The sequence below is a fragment of the Narcine bancroftii genome, chromosome 6, assembly GCF_036971445.1.
Source record: "Narcine bancroftii isolate sNarBan1 chromosome 6, sNarBan1.hap1, whole genome shotgun sequence".
Classification (NCBI taxonomy): domain Eukaryota; kingdom Metazoa; phylum Chordata; class Chondrichthyes; order Torpediniformes; family Narcinidae; genus Narcine; species Narcine bancroftii.
The window spans coordinates 5,059,349-5,085,523 of record NC_091474.1 but is presented as its reverse complement, the minus strand read 5'-3'; the positions used below and the strand labels follow the sequence as shown (position 1 = coordinate 5,085,523).

The 26,175-nt window shown below is 38.7% G+C and overlaps 1 protein-coding gene across 7 annotated transcripts in view; it reads left to right on the top strand.

Moving 5' to 3' along the window:
• Positions 1 to 26,175, top strand: part of gmeb2 (glucocorticoid modulatory element binding protein 2) — a 54,630-nt gene that overhangs the window by 9,576 nt on the left and 18,879 nt on the right. For 5 of the 7 annotated variants that reach the window (XM_069883704.1, XM_069883706.1, XM_069883700.1 and 2 more), the window contains 4 exons: positions 8,381 to 8,553; positions 11,866 to 11,957; positions 19,095 to 19,225; positions 21,724 to 21,827. In XM_069883704.1, coding sequence (XP_069739805.1) covers positions 8,423 to 8,553; positions 11,866 to 11,957; positions 19,095 to 19,225; positions 21,724 to 21,827 — 458 coding nt within the window. In that variant the 5' untranslated portion in view covers positions 8,381 to 8,422. Of the gene's footprint in view, positions 1 to 2,341; positions 2,421 to 8,380; positions 8,554 to 11,865; positions 11,958 to 19,094; positions 19,226 to 21,723; positions 21,828 to 26,175 lie in introns of all 7 variants that reach the window. The other 2 variants (XM_069883705.1, XM_069883702.1) reach the window with 1 other exon arrangement.

Genomic DNA, 26,175 nt, shown 5'->3' with positions numbered 1-26,175 from the left:
TTGCTCAAAAAGGATGTATATTTTATAGATTTATGTTTTGTCCTTCCACTGATTATTTCAGACCTCGTATTACCCTTGTGAGGAAGTTCCAATTTCCCTTGCTTTGAGATCATTTGTTTTTAAGCTATCAGATGTAGCATTTCCTCTGTGAATCTTGAATTAATTTTATTAGTAGCTTCATGGTGTGAGGGGGAGAGTATGTGGAATGTTGCTAGACATGACCACTTGCATATCTCTCCAGAACAGAGAACAAGTGGGTAAAATGGGGGAAACACTTGGTCCATGACATTATTCCACCCCAATGTTGAATACTGAAATGATATTTTTGCTTAGACAGAAATATGCATATGAATAGCATAAACCACACTGGAGGAGAAGAAAATGTAGAATGATACAACCCTAATGTGGGCAAATAGGATTAATGAGGATGGGCAAATTGTCTGATTTACTGTCTGACTATAGTTCTAATGCATAACTTCATATCAGGCTCCACTAAGAGGGAATTGATATTAGCCTAGTGTGTTTCAAAGTCACCCATAAATAGAGTTTATTATAATTGGAGGTCAGTGGTGTTGATACTGATTGCCAGTTTCTTCAGACCCTGCCTATTAGTCAAAAGTGCAAATCTCCACATAGTGAGCAGGGTGCCTATGTAACGCATCGATCTGCACTTCCCCTAAATACCGTTCATCAGAATCAGGATTTATTGTCATGAACAAGTCATGAAATTTGGTGTTTTGCAGGAGCGTCGTATTGCAAGCATACATATTATAATTGCCTTTCGATATTGCTATAAAAAATAAAATAATAATTAAAATAGTGCACAAAAAGTAAGGCAGTACCTTTGGTTCTTTGATCATTCAGGAATTTGATAGAAGAAGCGGTCTCATCAAAGTGCTCATCTTTAGGCTCCTGTACCTTTCCTTCTGATGGTAGCAGAGTGAAGGCCTGGGTGGTGGGGGTCTTTGAGGATGGAGGCTGCTTTTTTAAGACACCACCTCACGTAGATGTCTTCGACGAAGGGAAATCTGATGCCTCTGACGTCGCAGGCAGAGTTAACAACCCTCTGGAGTTTATTTTTGTCCTGAGAGATGGCACCTTCATACCAGACAGGGATGCAACCAGCCAGGATGCTCTCCACGGTACACCTGTAGAAGTTTATGAGAGTCTTGGGTGACATACCGAATCTCCTCAGACACCTCAAAAAGTATAGCATATCTTGTACATCGTGTACATAAGATATATCATATATTGAAATGAAATTTTGAAAGCTAAGCTTAAATAGCCCGTTCTAATGTAATCTTTTTTCATATATTTCTGACTTACCACTAATATTGGTTGTACACTTATTTTATTGACAGTTTATCTTTTATGAACTTAAAATGGCATATAATGTCTATGTTGAATTTATCTCCGCTTTCCAAATTATGCCTGCCTTACTGACCTAAGCCTTGGTACCTTTCTAAAACATAGAAAGATAGAATCTTTTCTGTCATTGTTTCATTAATCACATAGCTGAAGCTCACCCATTCTTGCTGCTGCTCTCCCCGTTATGTAAAAGTATCATGAGCTAATGATACTTTGTTAATGGACAAACCACCCAGAAGATGCCACACATCAGGGGTTTAACTTTCTCTCATTTGCACCAATCTATGCAGCACGAGGGCAGAGATCAGGCTGTCTAGGATGGACTCAGTAGGCCAGACAGAAACCAAGGAAAGAAATCGTCAGTGTTTCAGTGCAGGCCTTTGTCTTGATTTTTTAAAATCCTGACCTGAAATGTTGACAGATCATTTCTCTCCATGGATGTTGCGGACTGGTCTCTGTCAAACCTCTCCCACCCTATCCTCATTATGCTATTTATCGATCCTCTGCAGTCTCAGTCTGGATGAAGGGGTTTGGTCTGTAATGTTGATCGTTCTTTTTCTCCCACTGATTCTACTTGACTCACCGAATTCCTCCAAGAGAGCGTGTTCTCTATGGTCTTGGTTGTGAGCAGAACTCCATAATCCCACAGCAAATTTTATGTTAAAGTTAAAGTGGAATATTTTTCTGTATTTATATTATTGTTCTTTAATATTGTAAATGAGCAAGATTTTGTATGAATTAATGTCGCTTGATGTTGTAATCCTGCAATTTGAGTATTCTTTATAATCTCTGCCTTCTCTTTAACCTTTTCAATTGGCAGCCCTTCCTTGAGGGCAAACTTGTTACTGCACAACAGTCAATGCTAATTCTTGCAATCCTGCCTTGTGTGCATTCTTGAACTGTGGCCACCTTAGTTGGGCAGAAGTAGCATGTTGTCAACTCTCCCATTGTCATCCCAATCTCATTTTGGCAGCTGTTCGTGTCTCCTTGGATTATGTGCTTGCTTATGTGCCAAGAGGATAAGGAATGGGGTTGTCAGTCAGGAATGAAAGGTATGTGCTTTGATGTCTCTTAATTGTTCCTTGATACTTGTTTCTTTATTGAAGAAATTTTAGGAATGCTGAATGCGGGAAGGGTAAGGTGTCAAGTTTTTTTTTGTGGAAATTCTGCATTAATGGACAATCTCGACAAGCCTGCCTACGTGAATTAAATTTCTTCTTCTTCATGTTCTTGATTGGGTGATATCATAATTTCTGTGTGGAGAAGTCATTAACACCACAGCTCTTGTTTTCAAGATTTAAGAATCCTTTAATGTCATGTGCATAAATACATAAAATTTATCAATTTTACTTGTCATAAATGCACCAAAAGAAGCATCACTGGCCCGGTGTCCCCACTGATAACAGGTGGAAAAGCAAAAGAGGCCCTTCAGAAAATGAATTCTGTGGATCACTGAAGCAGTATGTTTCTGCCTAATTGTCATGCTATTACTGAGGAAAGAAAATATTTTTTTTCATCATGGACATCATTGATAGTATTGTATAGAATATTAATTTTGTCTAATCTCTGATCCGCATTTGTATTTGTAAAATGTCATTGGGAGGCAGTCACGTCAACTACTCTGTTTTTGGGATATAACCTTGCAATTGAAAGTAAAACTTAACAGGGACTTAGCAAGCAGATTATGAAGAATTCTTCAAAGAATGTAGAAATTGGGGAAAAGTATTAGAGGAAAAGAAATTGCATAAGTTACTGAAACCTGAGTTTTCTCATTTAAAAAAATAATTTGAACTGTTCTTTCTTAAAATAGTGAAGAAATTTACCCTTCTGAATTTTATCTTTGGTTTAAATTTCTCTGACGTCTCCCGAGTGTCGACTGACTTTCAGTTATAAAATATTAAGGACACATTAAAATTAAAATGCAGTAACAAATGATATTGCAATCATACTTTTATATAATTGTTGTTATGAAGGAAAACTGAGTAATTTAGTATTTCATTTAGAAAGTCCAAGTAGGCAAAATAAATGCCTGTCACTCTAAACAGCGAGAAATGGAGTGGGAGTTGTATTGACAAGTGTCTCTAGTTTTCATTTAGTTTGTAGGATACAGCATTTAAAGTTTCATTCACCTGTCTACTCGTATTAGATTTGTGAACTTGTGCCACGTCGTTATGATTCCAGTATCAACTGTGGCAACTATCTGACATCAGTGTCTTTTGAAAAGATGTCTTGACCCCCAGGGGATGGAGTTATTTCAGCTCCAACTTCTGCTTCGTGGTCTAATGTCAGTAAATCTTTAATGGTCCCCATTGCAATATCATTCTTCGTGTTCTAAGTGACTTCATTCCACAGCTTTTCTTTATGAGTCCTCCTTAAGAGCTCTGGGCTCTGATTTAAGATTCAAGTGCTTATCTTTTTTTTTGTTTTCACTGCAACTCTTACCGACCTGCTCTGTGATTTTGTTGTAATTTGAATACAACTTGAGAAATAGCACCTCATCTTCTGTTAGAGCACATTGCAGGTTTTGGAAATTATTATTGAATTCAAAAATTTCAGATAATTTTGATTTTTTTTGTATCAGAATTAGTCAATTCTGTGATCAGACTATCCATTCATAATATTAATTCTGGCTTTTTTCTGCCTAAGAAAACTGATCATTTTAAGCATTTTCCTATTGGTTTCAGTTTTCAATAGCAGCTTTGAACTGCATTTCATAATGTTAACATGTCCCTTTATTTGTTTTGTTCCTGTCTAACTGCCCTCATTAACTTATCAACCAGGTGGCTCCATAAACAATTAAATCACCCACCAATTCTGTATATTTAAAGCTCATTTGTTTTCCTCATTTATAATATAGGTGTTTCTCTGTCCACAGAATTTGCCTGATCCGTGTGTTTCCAGCATTTTTTCTGTTTCTATTTTGATTTGATTTGAAGTAATAGTTTGAGTTTTAGGTAGAATTGGCCACTCATGAAAAGCACTGAGGTTATTGTTTAGGTGCAGTGTTGCTGCAGATGGGGAGAGTTTAAACTTTTTACAGAGGAGGGGGTGAGAGAGTAAATGTATAGTTAACCGAGGGAGGTGTAGTCAAATACAGAAGGAAGACCAAGTCAATCCAGTGTGGAAAATGTACGTATAATAAGATGCATGGAAGGAATACAAGGGAAAAAAATCACACCTTTCACACCCCCCACCCCGTCCCACCCGGTGAGAAGGAGAAGCATTGGAGATGAGCATGGTGACGGACCACTGAGGGGCCCTACAGCTGAAGGACTCACACAGGCAGTGACTTGCAGGCAAGGAATCCACATGGCATGTGGGCTGCTGGCCACTTGAGGTCAAAGGGCTCACTTCAGGCTGCTGGAGACTGGCTTATAAGAACCGATATCAGAAGCAGGATTTGAGAGGGTACTGAGGGCAGGAAGGGCACCAGCACTGTGGGAGTGTTGGCGAATCCGCAGACATTGGGGGACTCTTTTTGCTTCTCTTTCTCTGCTGCAAGTGGTGCTGGGCAATGTCCGCCTTGTGGCACGCTAAAGGTTGGGCGGGCAGCAGCCTCCTTGGAAGAAGACCACAGAGCCCACCTCACTGACAAAAGGCAAAGGAGGAAACACCCAACACCCAACCCACCAATTTTCCCCTGCAACCGCTGCAACCGTGTCTGCCTGTCCCGCATCGGACTTGTCAGCCACAAACGAGCCTGCAGCTGACGTGGACATTTACCCCCTCCATAAATCTTCATCCGCGAAGCCAAGCCAAAGAAGAAGACATGTCTGGTTTTTTACATGACAACAAATAATATCCGATTTGATTTTATTTCACGGAATTCATTCATGGCAATATGATAGTTTTCATTTTATAGTCATGTGATTGACAGGACAGGATTAGCATCTCAGCATTTCATTGTAGAGAATCTCCAGGTGTGAAAAGAGGTGAAAAAGTGAGGGTAGTGTAAAAGTGAAGGTAATATTGTAGTAAAATAGACCCTTAGTGCAAAAATGAAAGAGGAGATCCTAGAAGGCTCTTTAAATTAGATCGACAAATACAGCTTTTGATCACTTTGCTGGACAAGTATGATAGGACTCCTAATAGTTAGCAGGAGATGGAGGGGCATTTATGTAGGTGAATAACTGGCAGCTCAGTGGAAAGAAAATGGGGAAGGCCCAACAGGAATATAGAAATCGTTCTGGGTACTTATTGGGAAGGCAAAGGAGAGAGGGTGCCATATATCCCTGGCAAACAACATTAAGGAAAATGCCAAAGCATATGAAGGACAAAAGGATAGCCAGTGAAAGATTTGAGCCTGTTGGAGATCAAATGGACAATCTGTGCATGGAGTTAGAAGAGGTAGCCAAAGTTTAAAATGATGGTATCCGATCATCTGACAGTTGAGATTTTAGTGGTGGTGTGTTCACAGATTTTTCAGACTCTTGGATGATATTTGTCCTTTTTCAAAAATATTACACAATATAGTCTTGTAAATTGAAAGGAAGTGTGGGAACTGAGACCCATGAGTGTCAGAGGGACCTCAGGAACCAGGCAAACAGAAATGGAAGACAGCAAGCATTTCTTGGTGAATTAGGTGCCAAATTATCGGGATTTCCTCATAGTTAGATACTGGACTATCAGAGTTTTATGGTATCTCATCTGTAGTCAATAAGGCTTTATAGTTGGAGAATTTGGGGATGATGACCTCTTGAATGAGGTTTTAGATATCTTAGGGGGCTGGTAGGTGAATAAATATACAAGACCTGATGAGGTACATTGCAGACTGCTATTGGAGGCATGGAAGTAAATGAGGCTTTGATAAAGATTGGAAAGGCAGGATTAATTAATTAATTAGATTGATCATAGTTTTTTTTAGATGGGGGATACTGACTGACCAAAATAAGGAGGAATGAATAACCAGTGAGAATGCATCAAGGAGAGTGCAGTTGATATGGTATGCATGGATCTTAGTGAGGTCTTTGACAACATTTCACATGACAGACAGGCCAAAATGGTTGGAACCCCAGGGATCCAGTGCAGGTTAGTGGATTGGATCCAGAATTTGTATGGTAATTGTCATGTTCACATTAATTTAGTCACTTCTTTGTTGAACAGTGAGCACATTTTATTTTCATTATTGATTTTCATTCGAACCAGAATTTCCAACGTGATTACTTAAGATGCGGATGTAATGCACTGACACTGTTTCTTCTTTTTTGGAGTCACTTTGCTACTCTGGCTCACTTTCTTCATCTCCCCTAAGGTTTTTAACTTGAGAAGATTATTTCTTATACCTCAATGGTGGGATTTTCATCCTCCTGTGGTTCTCTTTCTTTTCATTCCATCCTGGGCATCTTGCCCCACTTTATCACATAAGGAACATTTAGCATCTTTGAAAAAACAGTTGCTAGGGCTGTGATTATTCTTCCCACTCCGGAAACATTCTCGTTGGTCCATTTTCTTGACCACATGCTCCCCTGTATAATCTCGGTATTATGTTAGGCCATTTTGAATCTCAGTGCTATGTCTAATTCCTTTGCACTTAACATTTTTGTTGGGCCTGACCGTTGCTAACCTGATCACCAAATGTCTCTCAATGCTTCTTCCAAAAAGGTACCAAAATTACATGTTTTGGACAGCTTATGCCATTCAGCCAGATATTAACTAACTGTTTCCCCAGATTTTTGTTTTCTGGTGTAAAATTTAAATCTTTTGGCAATTACTGATGCTTTTGGTGATAGATGTTCTCCAACCAAGTTACTCAAGTCCTTATAAGACTTGGAATTTTTTTTTTGATGCCTCTAAAGTCTTGATCAATATGTTCTGCTTCCTACTTCACTTAAAAACAGTGCCAGTTTTTTCTTGTGGATCTCAGTATCTCTCACATCATGTCCACATAATCATGCCGGTTTTCGGTCTCTTTATATTCTCCAAAACATCTTTCTGCCATTTTCTCTTGCTGCTAAATACTTGCTTTCCTCCCGTTGTCTTTTGACGTTAATTTCGATGAAATTCCCTTAACTCCTGATTTCTTTTGAGCTGAAACCCTGTAGATTCCATCGTCCGGAGTTTGGATTTTTAAAAATCTTCATTGTCAGTCTGTCGTGTCTGCATTAATTTAGTCAGTTCTTTGTTGAACAGTTAGCACACTTTATTTTCAACAAGATGGTGTACACACAACTAAATCGTGCCCTTACTGCGTCGCTTACGTAATCCTGTCACCTGCATAACTTGTGTGATGACGTAATGTGTTTCCATAACAGCAATAGGATGAAGGAGGGTAGTCTTCGTTATTGGATGCTTTTAACCAGTATGTATAACCTCAGAGGATTAATTAATAAATACTCACAAAAAAAACAGTAATATTGTTGATAATGAAGACAGGCTTAGGCTTCAGAACAATATTGATGGGTTACTAACATGTAGATATACACAATGAATGTTAGGCACTGAGGCAACAATGAGGAGCAGAAGGATCTTGGCGCATAAGTCCATAGATTCCTGAAGGGGGCAGCGCAGGAAGATAATGTGTTTAAAAGACAAGATCATTGAATTGGGAGTTGTGGTAGATTAGTCCACTGCTGAAGTGAAATTAAGTACACATTTCTTGTCAACAAGAAATCATGAAAAGACATGATTGCACTCGATATTAAGCAGGATGATATTTTGGATGGAGACTGTTGTAGGACCTGAATGAAATGTAGAGGTGTATAAAAAAACAAAGGGCATTGTTTTAAGTAAAAAGATTAGGAGATTTAGAAGAACCTTGGAATGGTGGAGGTCTATGTGTTTTCAGTATATGCTGAAAATTTTCAAGTTCTTGACATCTATGGGTATCAGGGTTACTGGTTGATTGGCTAAAATAGTTAAAATACACATCAATGGTTTTAAAGCCAAGGAGTTTTGTCCAATGTCACTTAAGCGTTAGGTTTGTCTCTCCTTGGCCAGTTAATTCAAATGTCTTGACAATTCATGTATGATTTTGCAAGGTTAATCATTTTTGTAAAATTTTCTTTCCTTTTAGCTGGGAAAAGTACAGGCTTCAAAAAACTACAACCTTCTACACATGGCTACTCCAGATGTCAGCGTTCATGTGGAGGAGGTAGTTGTCGTAACAACACCCGATACTCCATCAGATGGAAATGCAGTTGAAGAGGTTAAAACAGTTTTGGTAGACTTCAAATCAACACAGCCTAGGTAGGAAGACCAGTTCCTAATCTGTTTATTAATTCATAAAATGGTTTGAGATTCTGTTCCAAATTGACTGAAGTAATTTGGTTGAAAGCAGTTGTTGCTTTTGTGCAAATTGTCGAATTATTGAAATCTAATTATTTTGTTTTAAACAATAGTAGATTGTTACACTGAGTGATCACTACTCAGTGATCATTCAATGTAACATCTACTATTGTTTAAAACAAAAACACTACTCAGCTTTAAGATTAGATTTATTTTAACAGGAAAAGATAAAAGAAAATGAATACGCAGCATTGTGTGCAGGGCAAAGGTCAGGATGATTGGTTATGAATAAAAGGTAATCAGACGAGAAAGTAATTGAGTTTATATTACATTCTAGATGTATCATGGTTCTTGGTAATGGTAATTCGTCATCAGATCCCAATAATGCAATGTTACCCAGATTAATGGTATCTTTAACCATGGAAATGATGAAATTATGATTGTCAGAATTAGATTTGAGAGAAGGTGAACAGGCCTGTAATAAAGTATTTTTTTAATTAATTATAAAGAGCAGGATCTTTTGTGGCTATGTATTTCCAATCTCTTTATTAAAAAAAAATTAAAGATTAAAATACATTTAAAAAAAATATCTGGTAGAAAAAAAGTCCCAAGACTGACTGTAAATATTCTTGAAATAAATGCATTTTTTTTTTTGCATCTTTAGGGTTAGGGTTCAAAATTCTGAGGCTAAAGTCAACCTCACACCTAATTTGAGCTCTAAAATGCAGATTAAAAATATTTCTGAATATCCACCAAGTTTACTGAGAGTAAATGTTACTCCTGGTGATTGAGAGAGACAAAATAACATAAATAACTGTCTTAGATTTTCTTAGTGATCAAAATCAATCCTGAAGATCACATTGTCAATGACAATAACTTGCTTTTGTAGTACTTTTTAACATAGTAGAACTCTCCAAGAATTGTAATGGACTTACTTTCTGATTGATGCACATTGAATTTAACCAAGAATTAGTCTAGGTTCTTCTAGAGGCACCCCAACTCACCAACCACACAGATGTTTGCCAGACTGACATGTTTCTCCTTGGACTCGTACTGCCAAACCGAGATCACTGCAAATTGCAGGGACAATGCTTGTATTCCATCTCGGTAGTCTCCAACCAGATGGCATTAACATTGGCTTCTTCAATTTTATGTTAATCCCTTCTCCGTGTCTCTCTTTTTCTCTGTCCCTCTCTCCTTTCCTTCAGCTCCCCACCCCTTCCTTCTATCAGAGAGCTACTCACTGCCCTCTCCCCATCACTTATTTATTCTATCCTCCCATCTCTATCCACCCCTTACCTGTTAGCCTGTGGTCCTCCCCTTCCCCTCCTTCCCTTCTCGCCTCTCCTCGCCCACCTCCCCCCACCTTTTTATTCAAGCAACTGCCTGTTTTTTTTCATTCCCGACGAAGGGCTCAGACCCGAAAGGTTGGCTACCCTTTACTTTCAATGGATGTTGTGTTACCTGTTAAGGTTTTCCAGCCCATTTGTGCATTGCACACTCTTGAGACAACAACTCTTTCACCACACTCTTCTTTGGGAGAAGAAAAAACAATAACGTGCAGTCAAATCATAATTCTGCTTTTGAGATGAAAGAGACTGTACTGGAATCTGGGCAAAAAGCAACCTGGTGGAGGAACTCGGCAGGTCCTGCAGTCCTGATTTTCTTCCTTGCGTTGATGTACAAGTTGCTGGCGATGCAGTATCACATTTTGCTGGATGTTGTTCTCGTGGTGTAATTTTTAAAAATATATATATGTAATGTTCAGAAGGATTGTAAGAGGAAATAGCAAGAATATTACACTGATACTAGGAGCTTTATCATGCATTCAGCTGTTTTGAGTCATGATGAAGTACACTGTTGCCAAATTGCATATGCACACTGTTTGTTTTGCAGATTATTCCCACCAGTGTTATACTAAAATCTTGTAGAAATACATAAGTCCAATTGTATAATTAATAATTTTAATGATATTAATGCTCAGTATGTTCTTTGCAAACACAGGACATTTGGATGGATTGCTATATACATTGTTTATTTCTCAGTTTATTAACGATTAAAGATATCTGCAGCATTCAATTTGTCTAATCACAGTCGCATCAAGCTGAGCAGCATATTAAGCTAACTAAAACGACTGTTTATTTGTTATATACTAGAGCAAAGCTATGATGCCAGTGAGCACACTTGCCTGTGTGTGCAGCTCAGAAAGCAAGTTTGCCTGAGTTTTTTTTTGATGGAAGTCTGCTTCCATTAATTTAAATAGCCTACATTCACAGGAGAAGCTTAACTTTTACCCAGTTTCGGCGCCAATGGGGTGCACCCGCAGGTATTGCCCCCCAAGTGAGGTGCTGTGTCCCCCTTATGCCTGTGGCCATCACTCTCTGTCAGACCCGCATGTGTCAAGCGTCATTAGTGTACATCTTGACACACGCTAGCGACTCTCCACCCGCCCCCCGGCAGTGTCTCCACGCAATAAAAGCAGTGGTCTTGTCTGCTTCGTCAGAGCGAAAGAGGACCATAATGTTCATTGGCAGGTAGGCACCAACATCCAGCACCTCCCTGCCTCAGTTACCCTAATGCCCCCCCTCCCCCCAACACTTGTTCTGGTGTCGAACCTGCTTTTACCACTCACAACTGGGCCAGGGAAATAGTTTTCCTCAAAGATTTATGACCATCTCTGAAAATGAGAAGTAGTTAAGATGTGGGGACAGAATATTTGAAATTAAATGACAGTGGAGAGCTCCCAAACCTTTCAGAAAGGACAACATCACATCAGAATTTTGAGTAATTTTGAATTTCTTTACGGGTGTGCATATCTCTAGAGATGGCCAGCATTTAATGACCAGGCATTTTACAAACTGCCCTGAAAGGGATAACTGCATTCTTTAAAGCTTTTCTTGTCCACATAGAAATAGGGAAATATATTAACGAGCGGGAAAGTTGCAAGGTTCGATGAAGTGTCATTGAAGGAGTGCGAAGTAAACAGAATTGTCTGATTTGGAGAGGAATGTAGCATTCTCATGCACCCACATCCTACTGTGATGTAATTACATTGGTTTAAAGGCAAAATATTTACAGGCTGATCAATTGAATATCAATGAACTAAGTGCTTTTAAAAAGTGTATTTGAGTGAAACATATGACATTGGAATTCTGAGCTAATTAAGTACAGCTAACTGTAGATATGCATGTCCTTTATATACATGATAGTAAACTTGAGCTGGTGACATTAAACTCATATGTGCAAAATTCCTTTTTATTTCTGACTAATCAGTGGAGGATTAAGTGAAGATAGTATGGACTCTGTCAACACCCCTGGAACCTATTCATCTTCCTCCACACTTATTCAGAAAGGTGATATTATTGGTAAGTGCAGCGACTACATTCAGATGGTAAACTATGTTAGTTATTATATTAATCCTTTATACTTGTAATTGGAAATGGTTCTCTGAAAATAGAACTGTGATGGTAACAAGGAATTTGCTCCTTAACAGTTTCTCTATGAAAATAAAAAGAAACTTCAAAACATTGAACATAATTTATAATTTGGGAAGGCTGCTAATCAAAAATATTTTTGAATCTATTACCTGTAGATTCAGTCATGCTGAGTGGATTATGCTTCCAGCTCAATATTTGTATTGTATATAGGAAACATACAACAAACATTAAATAACCATTTCTCTCTGAGGTGTAAATTTAGAAAGCAGATTCACCTAATTAGTAATCATGTACCAGTGGAATTTTTTATGAAACTTGGAATCTTTTGTATTAACTAGAAGCAGGGGTGGGCAACTTTTAATTTTTAAATTTAGACATACAGTACGGTAACAGGCCATTTCGACTCACAAGTCCGTCCCGCCCAATTAACCTACTCGTGGACCAAAATGGCCTGTTTAAATGAAAAGGTTGACCATTCCTGAACTTGAGAGTTCATTTCATTGCTATTAGTGCCTTTGCATTTTTCCAAGGAATTATTTTCTCCGTATAATAAAACCGTGGCACATTTGTTGAAGCTACTTTAAGCTGCAATTGCGAGTTGTATCTTTCCTGTTTAATTCCTTAAATTGTTAATGTTGCAATTATACATATATCTGCATTGTTTTACAGTTCGCTTGACTGAAAGGAATGGTTTTTGTTCGTTTAAAGACTGCTTTCACTAACAAAATAAAAGATGGGAGCCAGGGACAGAAAGATACATGGAAATTTTTCTCTGATAAATAAACACTATTTGTAAAAGATTATTTCAGTTGATAAGGAAGAGCTAATAAGAGAACAACAAAATAAGCACAAGCGTTATTGTTGCACTTTTATTTATAAGAGAAATAGTGGCGGCGGAGTCGATTGTACTATTTAAGAAAAGGTTGGACAGGTCTATGGATGAGAAGAAGATGGAGGGTTATGGGCATTGTGCAGGGAGGTGGGACTAGAGAGGGGTGTTTGGTTCGGTGCGGACTAGAAGGGCCTAATGGCCTGTTTCCGTGCTGTAATTGTTATGTTATTATATGTTATGTTGTATGTTAAGACAGGAAGAGATATTCCAATTTTACCCAGTGGTAATACCAGTATTCTTTCAATTCAAATCGGATATACAATGTGCAGATATGTGGTTCTGATATTACTTTTAATTGCTAATGAATATTGAAAAGAAAAAAAACCACTAATTGAATTGCAGTTAATATCAGTTCAAATAGCTATTGGTCAAGAATTATAAGTATAACCCTAATGATCTGATTTTTTGTGCACATACAATATTTTTTGAGCTAACATAATCATTCTTGCATGGTGTTGTGTAATTAAAAGGCCACTTTTTATGGTTTTATAGCTTTCAAGACCATACTATGAGATTTATGATCATGTGTGTAAAAGTCTATTAAGCAGCTTTTTCTCCCAATATAATCCCTAAGGTGTGATATCTCTTTTTTTCAGTAATCGGTTTAAGAACAGTACCCAGAGATATCACTAGCTACCAATCTCTACGAGAGAAAGTATTTCTTTGAGAATTGGCGCATAGTAAGTCTGGTCTGCCTTTACACAATTCATAAGTATCTTGCAAACTTCATAAAGATGGGACAAATCAAATGGCCAAAAATAGTTGGGAAAATGCAATATGTCATGAGCCAAACAGAGAGCAGTATATTTTACATATTTTTAATGTAATGATGCAGGTTAAATTAATAATCTTACAGGTCCACAAGGGAGAAGACTTCTATGAAAGCATATTTGTTGAAAACTTGAGTCATAAATTTAAATGAGATTTGTTATATAAGTATGAGGGAAAAATTAACCAGTTAGTTTGTGAAACCGTTAAAAGGTGTAAAGGGAGAAAAGTGACAAGCATTTTAAAAATTGCATATTTTTGACGAGTCTATTTGAATGAAAGATTAAAACAGAATGGGGGGTGAAATGAAGCATCAACTCTAGTTAGTCTTATAATGTAGCTGGTTTGTACAAAAGCCACAATAATACTGGGAATGCAGAGCAAGGAATTAAAATAATTAGTACAGGTTGAGACAACGTACTTGATTATTCAATGGGACTAAAATAAACACACTGTGATGATCTGGGAAGGTGGCAGGTAGGTTAATAGTGATCTTCTGAAATTCCCAAGATTCCGGAACCATTCTGGTGGATTGGAAAATAGTGAATGTACCACTTTGAATAGCAAGTAGGGAAAGAAAATTAGGGACAGACCAGTCAACCTGCAACCAACTGATGTGGGAAAAACAAAGGAATTCTTTGGGCTGAAATGGCTGGCTATTTCACGAGTAGTTGTCACATATCAGCTGTTTTTTTTTTAAATTGAATTGTTGCCTATTACATGCAGAAGTTGGTGCTGAGTTCTGTTGGGGAGAAGGGACAGAGAACAAACAAAAGCCACCTTGCATGGGGCTTCCCAACTTTATGCAGAGATGGTATGACCCCATTCATTTGAAAGCCATTTCAGATCTTGATTTTAAAATCTAAATGAGTTGTTTACTTGTCTATATTTAACCTTTTGTTTAAGTTTTAACTATTTTTGTTGGATATTTTCAGTACATTTAATGTAACTTCTTATTACTTTGAATCTACTTGAATTGCTTTTAAATTCATATGGGGTAAGGGCATTGGGATCCACTGCCAGTTGGGATGATTGAAGTGGTCAGAATTTATTTCGAACCTCAAATATAGGTGTGGCTTTTGGATAGGTAACACAATTCAGCTCCAGATTATGGTTGCAGGGCATTTGGAAAATGTAAAATCTGAAGGATGTAACTAGTGTTGATGAGAGAACCAATGGAAATAGAAATAGAATAATTGGATTTTTAGCAAATTCAAAAGCTGCCATAAAAACACCTTTTACGTAAAATAAGAGATCATGATGTTGAGGACATAATGGATATGGATAAAGCATTTGTTAAAAGATGGAAAAAGAGCAAAGATTGGTGAGTCAGTAGAGTTAAACAAGAAAATCTGCAGACACTGTGATTGTCGTTAACACAGCAAGGCTGGAGAAACTCAGGAAGTCAAACAGCATTCTTTCGGTAGCAAAGATGTATTACAAAAGTTTTGAGCCTGAGCCCTTCATCAAAGTATAAGCAAAAAGTGGGCAGGCACTTTGAATAAAATGATGGGGAGAAAGGTAGGGGGAGGAGGAGAGGCCCACTGAACTGGTGGATATTTTGAAATGTAGACATACAGCATGGTAACAGGCTGTTTCGGCCCAAGGGCCTATGCCACCCAATTACATCCAATTGTCCTACAGCCCCGGTACGTTTTGAATGGTGGGAGGAAACTGGAGCATGCAGAGGAAACACGTGCAAACACAGGGAGAATGTGCAAAGTCCTTACAGACAGCATAGGATTCAAACCCTGATCTCGATCACTGGCACTGTAACAGCATTGCTCTAACCGCTCTATTAACCGCATGGTTGGGAGGACACTAGAGAAGAAAGCTGAGAAGTGATAGAGGAGGAGAGAATAGCTCTCTGAATTCAGAGGCTGGAGGAGACAGAGGGAGAACAGGGAGTGGTCTAGCAGAAACTGGAAAAGTCAATGTTAATGCGTCTGATTAGAGCAGTGGTTCTCAAACTTTTTCTTTCCACCCACATACCACCTTAAGCAATCCCTTACTAATCATAGAGCACCTATGGTAGAGGGAATACTTAAAATGGTATGTGAGTGGAAAGAAAAAAGGATGAGAACCGTTGGGTTAGAGAGAGCACAGATGAAATATTAGGTGTTGCTCCTCCAATTTATGGGTGGCCTTGATTTGGCAGTGCATGAGGCAGACGTGTTGGCATGGGAGTGTGGTGTGGAATTGAAATGGTTGGCCACTGGTGTTAAAGTGGAGCTTTGGTTGTTTGAAAACAAACATTGAATACAGCTGCACAATAGATTTTTAATCACATTGTAAAGTTTGAGAACTCTTTTACAGTTTGTCTTGCTATCAACACAGTCTGATATGGGTGGCTTACAAATCATCTATTTTTATACTTTCAGACTCATGGTTCTAGAAAATTCGAATGGATTGCTACATATAAATACATATTCCTTAGTATTCTGTTGGGATTGTTAATCAGGGTTGTGCCCCTTACCCAAAGGTCAATAATCTTTTACTATCTTACCAAATAAGGAGGTTCTTATCGATCCAGCTGATTACAAGAAAGAATGGATTGCAGACATCTTTTGCCTTCCAGTCATTATATTAAAAACTTGCATTCTCACTGGGATATCATACAGAATGAAGGTGGTCAGTGAAGAGATATTCCAGTCTCATCCAGTCTCTCTGATGTAGGGAAGGCCACAACAGGAGCAATGGATACAGTAGCTGACTCCCACAGATTCACAAGTGGAGTCTTACTTCACTTGGAAGGGCTGTTTGGGGCCCTGAATAGTAGTGAGGGAGGAGGTGTGGGCACAAGTGTGGCACTTATTGTGGACACAAGGCTAAAACCAAGGGGGTCATTAGTGGGAAGGGATGTGTGGATGAGGGAGTCTCAGAGGGAGTGGTCCCTGCAGAGAGTGGAGGGAAAGTTGTGTTTGGTGGTGGGATCTTGTTTTAGTTGGGAAAAATTGCAGAGGATAATATGTTGATTAGGATAAGGGGAATCCTGTCCTTGATACAACTTGGGGCAGAGGGGGCCAGGGCACATATGCAAGAAATGGAGGAGATCTGGGTAAGGGCTGAGTAGATGGTGGTAGAAGAGAAGCCACATTTTTTTTTTTTGAAGAAGGAGGACATCTCTGATGATCTGGCATGGAAAACCTCATCCTGCAAGCAGATGAGATGGAGGAATTGAGAGAAACAAAGAGAATCCTTACAGGAGACAGGGTATGAACAGGTGTAATTGAAATAATTGTGCTAATTGGTGGGTTTGTAGAAAATGTCTGTTAAGAGTTTGTCTCCTGAGATGGACCAAGTGAATTTGAGGTTGGGGTGAAAATTAGCAGCAAAGTGGATAAAGCATGAGGCACCACCAATATAGTTGCTAATGTAGTGGAAGAAGAGTTGAGGAGTTTTGCCTGTGTTAGCTTGTAGGATTGCTCCACATAGTCAACAAAAAGGCAGGCATAGTTGGGACCCATGATGGTACCTGTGGCTACCTCTTTGACTTGGAGAAAGTGGGTTGAGTCAAAGAAGAAGTTATTGACTTAACAATAGGTTCTGCCAGGTGGAGGGTGGTGGTGGAGGGGACTGGTTGGGTCTGTTGTTGAGAAAGAAATTAAGAGCTTTGAGACCTTCAGTATGGGATGGAGGTGTATGGAGATTTGATGTTTATGGTGAGTCATTTTCTTATTGGCAGGTCCTTAATATTAGGAAACCGGCAAGACCTGTGTTAAATCCTCAGCTACTTAAAATCTTTTTATTGAATATGGCAAAGAAACCAAGTGTGATATCATTATAGACTAAATGGTAAAACAAAGTGCAAGGAAGATGGAGCAAAATTATATTGTATAACATGGCAAAAAGTGAGGCTATTTGATTGGAAAATTGAGCTGAGATATTTTAGAATTGTGAGAAAATAATAAATAATGGCTTCTCTGTAGGTAGAGCGAAGAAAGCTAATATGCAAGTGAAACAACAATTGGGAAAGGAAATGTTGTGTTGGCCTTTAGGTGAGTTGGAGTACAAGAATTAAAAAAAAGTATTGCTGCATTTGTATGTGGCTTTGGGAAGACCAGACTTGGGATATTGTGTTTAAGACACAATCTGGATTATCTGCAGTTTAGACTAATGAGAGGCATTTTAATTGAAACATATAATTCTAAGTGTGTTTGATAGGGTATGTACCAAAAGTGCATCTCTTCTGACTGTAGGCCCAAGAGCTTGGGTTAACATTGAGGATATTGTTTAAAGGATAAGAAACTTATCAGTGAAGATGAGGAGAAATTTTATTATTGTAAATATTCACTTGTCATTATTTAGAAATTTGTACTCTCAAAGGGTATAAATACTTAGAGGCTGAATATAGTTAAGGCTCTAGGGAAATTTAAGATTGGGGTTAAAAAAAACCCCATAAATTAGGGGATTAAACACTGAAGACCTGGTTTCCACAGCCATCCTTTAAATGGAGCCGTGTCTCAATTATGTTCCTCTGGTGTAAGTAGTTTGTGAATCTGTATAACCTATAACAACAGCTGTTCAAAAACTGTTCTAATTATAATTATTTTGCTTTAAAATTTAGTATCATTGAATCAAAGTATTTTTAAGTTAATGCCTTTGGTGCAAATGGTGAGCACCGTATTTTGGTGGATTTTGTTTTGTGATTTTAGTGTTCTTGTGTATTTATTTCACTTTATCAAAAATCTTACAACCAGTGCTGTTGGTCAGGGAATTGTTAAGATTTACCACAAAACATGAGATATTAATCTCTCTCTTAAAATGTGATCGTTAATGTGACTCTTGCTTATTTGTCACAATAATTTCATTACCTCTCAACACATTAAGTTACCAAAATTCCAAGTTTTTAAACCCATTATTTGGATTTTCTTGTCAACAACAAATCTTGAAAATCTTTTTTTTAATTTAAAATTATTTCCATATTTGTGCAAATGTTCAACAAATATGCCACAGAAATATTGCACACTAATTGGCCTAAATATCTATTTTTAACATTTTAGCTTTGTAGGAAAACCAAGATGCCATATTTCTAATTCAAGACACTATTAAATATTTAGTTCCATTGAATTCTGTTCCCATGCTCAGTTCACCAAATCCAGAATGTATTTCTACTCCATAAAATCAAGACTTCTGCTTACCAAATATGTATTACCATGCATTTTCATACATCTGATTTAAATGCAGATTGCAATATAGAGCTACAGTGTTGTTTGGTCATTTGAGCTGGAGATGTGGGCCAATCTGGATATCATCTGACCAATAAAAATCAATATATTGGCCAATGAAGAGGATGTGAGAGCTGAATCAAATTCCTAACCTGAAGTGACTTGTATTCTCCACTTTGCAATACATTTTCAATAGATTAATACAATATGATTATTTAATTTTTTTTCCATTTGTAGAGGTGAAAATTGCAGATGGGGGAGATAATATGGAACCAGAGATTATATATCCTATAACATGTGGAGAAAGTAAAGCTAACCTTATCTGGAAGAAGTTTGTTTGTCCTGGTATCAACATAAAATGTGTGCAGGTGAGTAGTCTGTACTCAGCATCTCTTTGTGTAAAACCTGGGCTTTTATGCAGAAGTATGCATGTAAAGGAAGAAAACTACGTCTTTCAAATAAACCATAGAAAAACTGGCTGATACGGACCTGAAGGGCCGACATGGCCTGTTTCTGTGCTGTAAACAGTTATATGGTTATATGGTTAAATTGGCAAATACATGTCCCATGGAATGAATCCTGAGTTCACAATATCCTCCTTGATTCCCACAGTTTAGGAGTAAAAATATTATGAGAAGATATTAAACTTGTGTGCTGGAGTATGTTGAGTTTAAGAAAGAGGAAATGCTTGATCTTTAAAAATTAGATTGAAAAGTCTTTGGGACCAGATGAGATATATTCCAGGTTACTATAGGAAGAGATTGCTGGGGGCGGGGGGGGGGGGGGTGGTTGGCAATAATCTTTGTGTCCTCATTGACCACGGGGGAGGTACCAGAGGATTTAAGAATGGCAAATATCGTTCATTTGTTTTAAAAAAAAAAGTAATAGGGAAAATCCCGAGAATTATAGACCTGCGAGTGTTGTGTCAGTGGTGAACAAACTATTGGAGAGGATTCTCCGGGACAGGATTTACAAGCATTCCAAGAAATAGTCTTGGATAGTCAGCACATCTGACTAGATGGTGCCACACGAGCCTAATTTAATTTTTTGAGGTTCAGGTACACGATCCTTTATCCGGGACCCTTGGGGGACAGTGTGTTCTGAATTTTGGATTTTTCCGGATTTTGGAAAGCCCACCTGAATTGTGCTGCCGTATCCACCCCCACACCCCCTTCCAGTCACTTCCCCTATCCACGGGTCCCTCGGCCGCCTCCCCCAAGCGCCGGTCCCTCGGCTGCCAGGTTCCCCCAAGTGCCAGCCGCCTCTCTCCCCACTTACCGGATTTTGGAGCTTTCTGGATTTTAGAAGTTCGGATAAAGGATCGTGTACCTGTAGTAACAAAAGAAATTGATGAAGGTAGGGCTGTAGATGTGCTGTATATGGATTTTAGTAAGGCACTTGAAAAGGCCCCCTTTGATAGACTCATTCAGAAAGTAGGTGACATGGGATCCATGGAAACTTGGCTGTGAGGATTCAGAATTTGCTTGCCTACAGAAAACAGAGGGTAGGAGTAGACGGAACATATTCAGCCTGGACAATAACGAGTAGAGTTCTGCAGGGATCTATTCTGGGAACTTGCTCTTTTGATTTTTATTATTGACCTGGATGAAGAAGTAGAGAGATGGGTCAGTAAGTTTGCAAATGACTCGAAAGTTTGAGGTGTGTAGATAGTGTATAAGGTTGTCAAAGGTTGCAACATGATATAGACAGGATGCAGAGTTGGGTAGAAAGGTGGCAGATGGGTTCAAACTGGATAAGCGGGAAGTGATGTATTTTGGAAGGTTAAATTTGAAGACAGCGTACATTGTTAATGTCAGGATTTTTAACAGTGTGGAAAAACAGAGGAAGCTTGGGATTCAAATCCATTGCTCTTAATGTTGCCGCACAGGTTGATAGGGTAGTTAAGAAGACTTATGGCATGCTTGTCTTCATTAGTCAGGAGATTGGGTTCAAGAATCGTGAAGTAATGTTGCAGCTCTATAAAACTCAGGTTAGACACTCGGCATATTCTGTTATTTTCTGGTTGCTTCATTACAGGAAGGAAGTGGAAGCTATGGAGATATTGCAGGGAAAATTTACCAGGACGTTACCTGGATTGGAAATGTCTTATGAGGCAAGGTTTTTCAGAGCTAAGGCTTTTCTCTTGTGGAGGTTGAGGTGAATTAATAGAGGTCTACAAGATTATAAGAAAGGATAGGATGGACAGCCAGCACCTTTTCCTGGGGCAAAACTAGCAAACACCAGGGGAAATCTTTACAAGGTGAGGGGAGGAAAGTTTAAGGAAGACAACAAGGGTAAAGTTTTTGTTCAGAGAGTGTTGGATGCCTGGAATGCATTACCAGGGTTGGTGGTGGAGTCTGTTGCAATTGGGACATTTAAAAGACTCTTAAATGGGGACCTGGATGCATGAAAAATAGTGGGTTATATGTGTGAGTAGGGATGATTTCATTTGTTGAGTAGGTTTAATAGGTCTGCACAACATTGTGGGTTGAAGGGCCTCAACAGTGCTATAAAGTTCTATATCAGCTGAGCATCTTCACATTCTATTTTTCACTCTGGGCATTGGTGAAGATCTGAGCAGGCTATCTTTCAGTTAGAATTTTCTCAATGTTGAAAATTCTTTTGATTTCCTTCAAATATTTGTAGCAATGGACACATCTATATAAACGGGTCAAACATTCTGGGAGGGCAAGATAACAAAGCATTGTATACTGATGAGCAAAAAAAAGAATTTTGGCTTTGGGTAGGCCCATTACATTTATGAATTCATAGAATGTTAAAACGCAAAAGGAGTCCATTTGACTCTTGTTAATGCCAACTGTTGTAAGAAAATAGTTATTATTTATCATGTTTCTCTTTTTTATAGTTTGACAATCATCTTATAAGCCCAAAGGAATTTGTGAATCTAGCTGGAAAATCAACATTGAAAGACTGGAAAAGAGCTATTCGTTTGAACGGTGTGATGCTGAGGTTTGAAATAAATTGTTACTATTCTCATATAAATTTTGAATTGCATTATTTTTCTAATTTTAAAAATACAAATAAGAATAAGCAAATAATCACTCAAAAAAATTAGATATTCTTCTGAGGGAAATGAAGTAATTGATGCCAAAACTTAGGAGATTTGGTGACGTCAACCCCAACTCAGATCTGTTGCATCTGAACAAAGATGGATGGACCTTCTAGTTTTTTTTTAACAGAACATATCTAATGTGCACAAGTTAAATCTTTACTCAGGCAGCAGGTTTTTTTTTCAGAAGTTTTTCTTGAGAAATGAATACGAGAGAAAAATGAATATGTCATCCCATGGTAACATATTTAGAGTGAGAGCAATGAACCTTCAGTGAATTGCATATTGTGAGCACTGATAAAACTTCATAAGAAAGTTTTGAAGAGAAATACTGTGCAACAAAATTGCCTGAATGTCTTGTATTCTTCCATATTATGATTAATCTTGAGCCAATTGAGCAGTAAAGTTGTTGGCATGTCTCAGAAGAACTTGCATGAACCCTCTAAACCTGTTAAACCTTTCCAAAGCATCTACATGCCTCATGTAATGGAGCAACCAGAACAGCACACAATATTCTAAACACCACTTAACCAAAGTTTTATATAGCTGTAACATGACTAATTTAATTGTATGTTGAATAGGCCACTCAAGTTCAAGTTTATTATCATCCTGTTGTACAAGTACAACCCAACGTTCTCCAGTCCTCGGTACAAAAACATGCAAGCACACAACTATACATGCAAACAAGTAATACATATACAGTACATATATTCAAAAAAAACCATAGGAGCATAAATAGGCTATTCAGCCCATCGAGTCTACCCCACCATTTAATCATGAGCTGAACAATTTTCCAACTCAGCCCCACTGCCCGGCATTCTCCCCATAACCTTTGATGCCCTGGGGCGGCAGTTAGTGCAATGCTGTTACAATGCTAGCGACCTGGGTTCGATCTTGCGCTGTTTGTAAGGGATTTGTGCGTTTTTCCCATATTGCATGGGTTTCCTCTGGGTGCTTCGGTTTCCTCCCACCTTCCAAAAACGTGTAGGGGTTGTTGGTGAACTATGCCTAATTGGGAGGCGTGGGGTCGTGGGCCAGAAGGGCCTGTTACTGTGCTGTATGTATAGATTTAATGAAGAACCAATCAATCTGTCTTAAATACATGCAATGACCTGGCCACCACAATTGCCGGTGGCAACAAATTCCACAGATTTACCACCAAGGTTCCAATAACTCAGAGGTTAGAGCACTAGTCTTGTAAACCAAGGGTCACGAGTTTGTTCCTTGCTGGGGCCTCCCCCCTATGAGGGATGCTGGACAAAATGGTGACTCTCTGTCTTCCTTATGGTAGACAAAGTTAAAGAATTTCATGTAACATTACATGACAATAATGGAACCTTTATCTTTTTTTTTTAACTTCTAGCCTCTTGCAAAAATTCCGATGCATTTCTGTTCTAAGCAGATGCCCTTCAATCCTGAAGACTGCCCTCTTGCCCAAGACTCTCCCTCAACCTTTCTACATCTACTCTGTCCATGCCTTTCAACATTTGAAAGATCCCCCTCTCATTATCCTAAACATCAATACATAGGGTCCAAGAGCTGTCAAACGCTCTTCATATGATAACACTTTCATTTGCAGAGTCATCCCAGTGAATCCTCTCCAATGTCAACACATCTTTTCTTAAATGAGGAGCCCAAATGTACTCACAATACTCAAAGAGAGGTCTCACCCTTGCCTTATAATGCATCAACATCACATCCCTGCTCTAAAATTCTATTCCTCTTCACCACGGTCTCAACATTCAAGTTTACCTTCAGGCTCTCCTGCACTAGGTTTCTTTTCATCTTGGAATTTTCAGTTTCCTCATCATTTAAAAAATAGTCTGCCTGTTTATTTTATTATACCAAAGTGCATGACTGCACACTTTCTGACATTATATTTCATTTGCCACTTCTCTCCCCATTCTCCTAATCAGTCTAAATCCTTCTGCAGCCTCCAAGGTTCCTCTACACTGCCTGTTCTACCATCTACCTTTGATTCATCTGCAAAATGGACCTCAAAGCATTCATTCCATAATCCAAATAATTAATGTACAACATAAAAAGAATTGACTCCATCACTGACCCCTGTGGAATGCCTCTCAGTGATTTCGCGCACCCTCATCAGTCAATGATCCCAGTAGATCATGTTGATGAGGGGTGGAGGGGAGGGGGTGATCCTCTTTGCTGCTCTTATAGTCCTGTGGATTGACCTCCGATTAATTTCTCTACAGCAATTGTACTGTGATGCAGCTGGCCAGGACGCGTTCGATAGAGCTTCTGTAGAAAGTTGACAGGGTGGTGGCCGGTAGCCTTGCCTGCCTCAGTCTTCTCAGGAAGTGCAGTCGCTGTTGCGCCTACCGGACAAGTGAGGTGACGTTGTGTGTCCAGGATAGGTCAATTGTTAAGTAGACTCCGAGCAATGAACTATCAATTTGCTTGGCCACTTTCAATGGACCTGGACCCAAATATCCCTCTGCATATCAATATTTTTAAGACCCCTGCCATGTATTCTCCTTTCATTTGACCTGCCAAAGTACAATGCCTTTTGTATTCAGTTTAAACTCCATCTGCCATTATCTGTTAACTGATCTATACCCTGTTATATTCTTTGATAACACTACACTGTCCACAACTCTACCAATCATGTGCAAACTTACTAACTCATCCACCTCCTTTTTTCATCCAAGTCATTTATATGTAAAATGAAGAATAGGGGTTTCAACACCAATCCCTGTGGAACACCACTGGTCACAGGTCTCCATCCCAAAATACAATCTTCCATCACTTCTACTAAGTGCTCTTTAGCAGAAATACAAATTCATTTAGTACCTTGAATAAACTATTGGTTCAGATAGAGGAAACCATATTTTGTGTTTGTCTCAATAGTTTCTGTTTGAGACAGAAATTTTGATTAATTTGCATTTCATATACAATAATTCACATAGTCGAATCAACATTTGGCAATCCACTGAGTCGAACAAAGAAGAGATTGAACTCGATTCTCTACAGATTCAGTGTAAATATAGCAAAACACTGGTCCAAGGATATTATTTCTGTTTCATGTTTAAAGGATTGGGTTTGACCCATCTCGGTTAACCTTGTTATTTTATAATTGGAGCCTTGGCTCTGACTACTGTTTTTGTCCAGCATAGAAATTTGTGACCATTGGTTGCAGGTGACAGATTCTCACCAACTGCCAATAAAAATGGAGTGGTGGTGTTCTTTGATCTTTCTGACAAATGATTTAGAATAAGGATTCCTAAAGGTCAAAATCCTGAGAGAAAGGAACTGTTTCTTGACCTTTAGAAGTAGGGTAAGAAAGGTGTGAGCTTTGATTAAGAACCTGCCCAAGTGCAGAACTGAATGAATTAAAATATGATGGATTGACTCATTGTATACTTATTATGGAAAAACTGCCAGTTACGTCCTGTCCACATAAAAACTGGACAAATCAAATCCATCTTATTTCTACACCTTCTTCACTGAAGTGAGGAACATCATGATAGAATACTATCAGGTTGCATCTAATTACTCTTAATCTCTTTAAGACCAAAAGTGCAGATTGTTGCATTTGTGTTTCCTTTGTCAGTGTCTCAACCTTGCATGTGACAAAGCTTGAATGGGTTGATAAATAACATGGGTATCACATCTCCAAAAAAGAATGAAGCCCTCTACCAATGGGAATCAATGCTGTAATAATGGCCTGGTCCGATGTGTCTAACATCTTGCAAGCTAGTGTAGCGAATGGTTGTAGTACATTCCAACTCTGATTATCCAAAATGGTCAGGACTGGGCCTATGTCGGATAAATGTTTTTTTTTAAACAGTCCAGTAGCAACAGCAAATCATCTGTATCAATGTTTAAATGACAAACCACAAGGGAAGGCTTTTTAAGCATTAAAATAATGTTTAGTTCTCACTTTTTAAAAAACTTCCACCAATCCCCAACACGTCCCCACCGCTGCCTCTGATCACCAAGATCTCCAACCGCCGATCATCAATCTCCTGGGCCGGTGGAATACTTACTGGCGAGTCAGCAGGTTCCTGTCTCCCCAGTCACCGGAGCTCCCAGTGGCAATGCCTGAGTCCCGACTCCAAATCCTTCCCTAGGCCAAGTGTGTGGTAGTAGGCTGAGGGTAGAGTTCGAGGTCGACATTGGGAACTCCGCAGTGTCAAGGAGGGAGGGAAGGAGATGGGAGGAAAGGGGAGGGAACACCACTGAGCCAGAGGTCTCGCTCTTGCCTGGGAGGGCGTTCCTTGATGATAC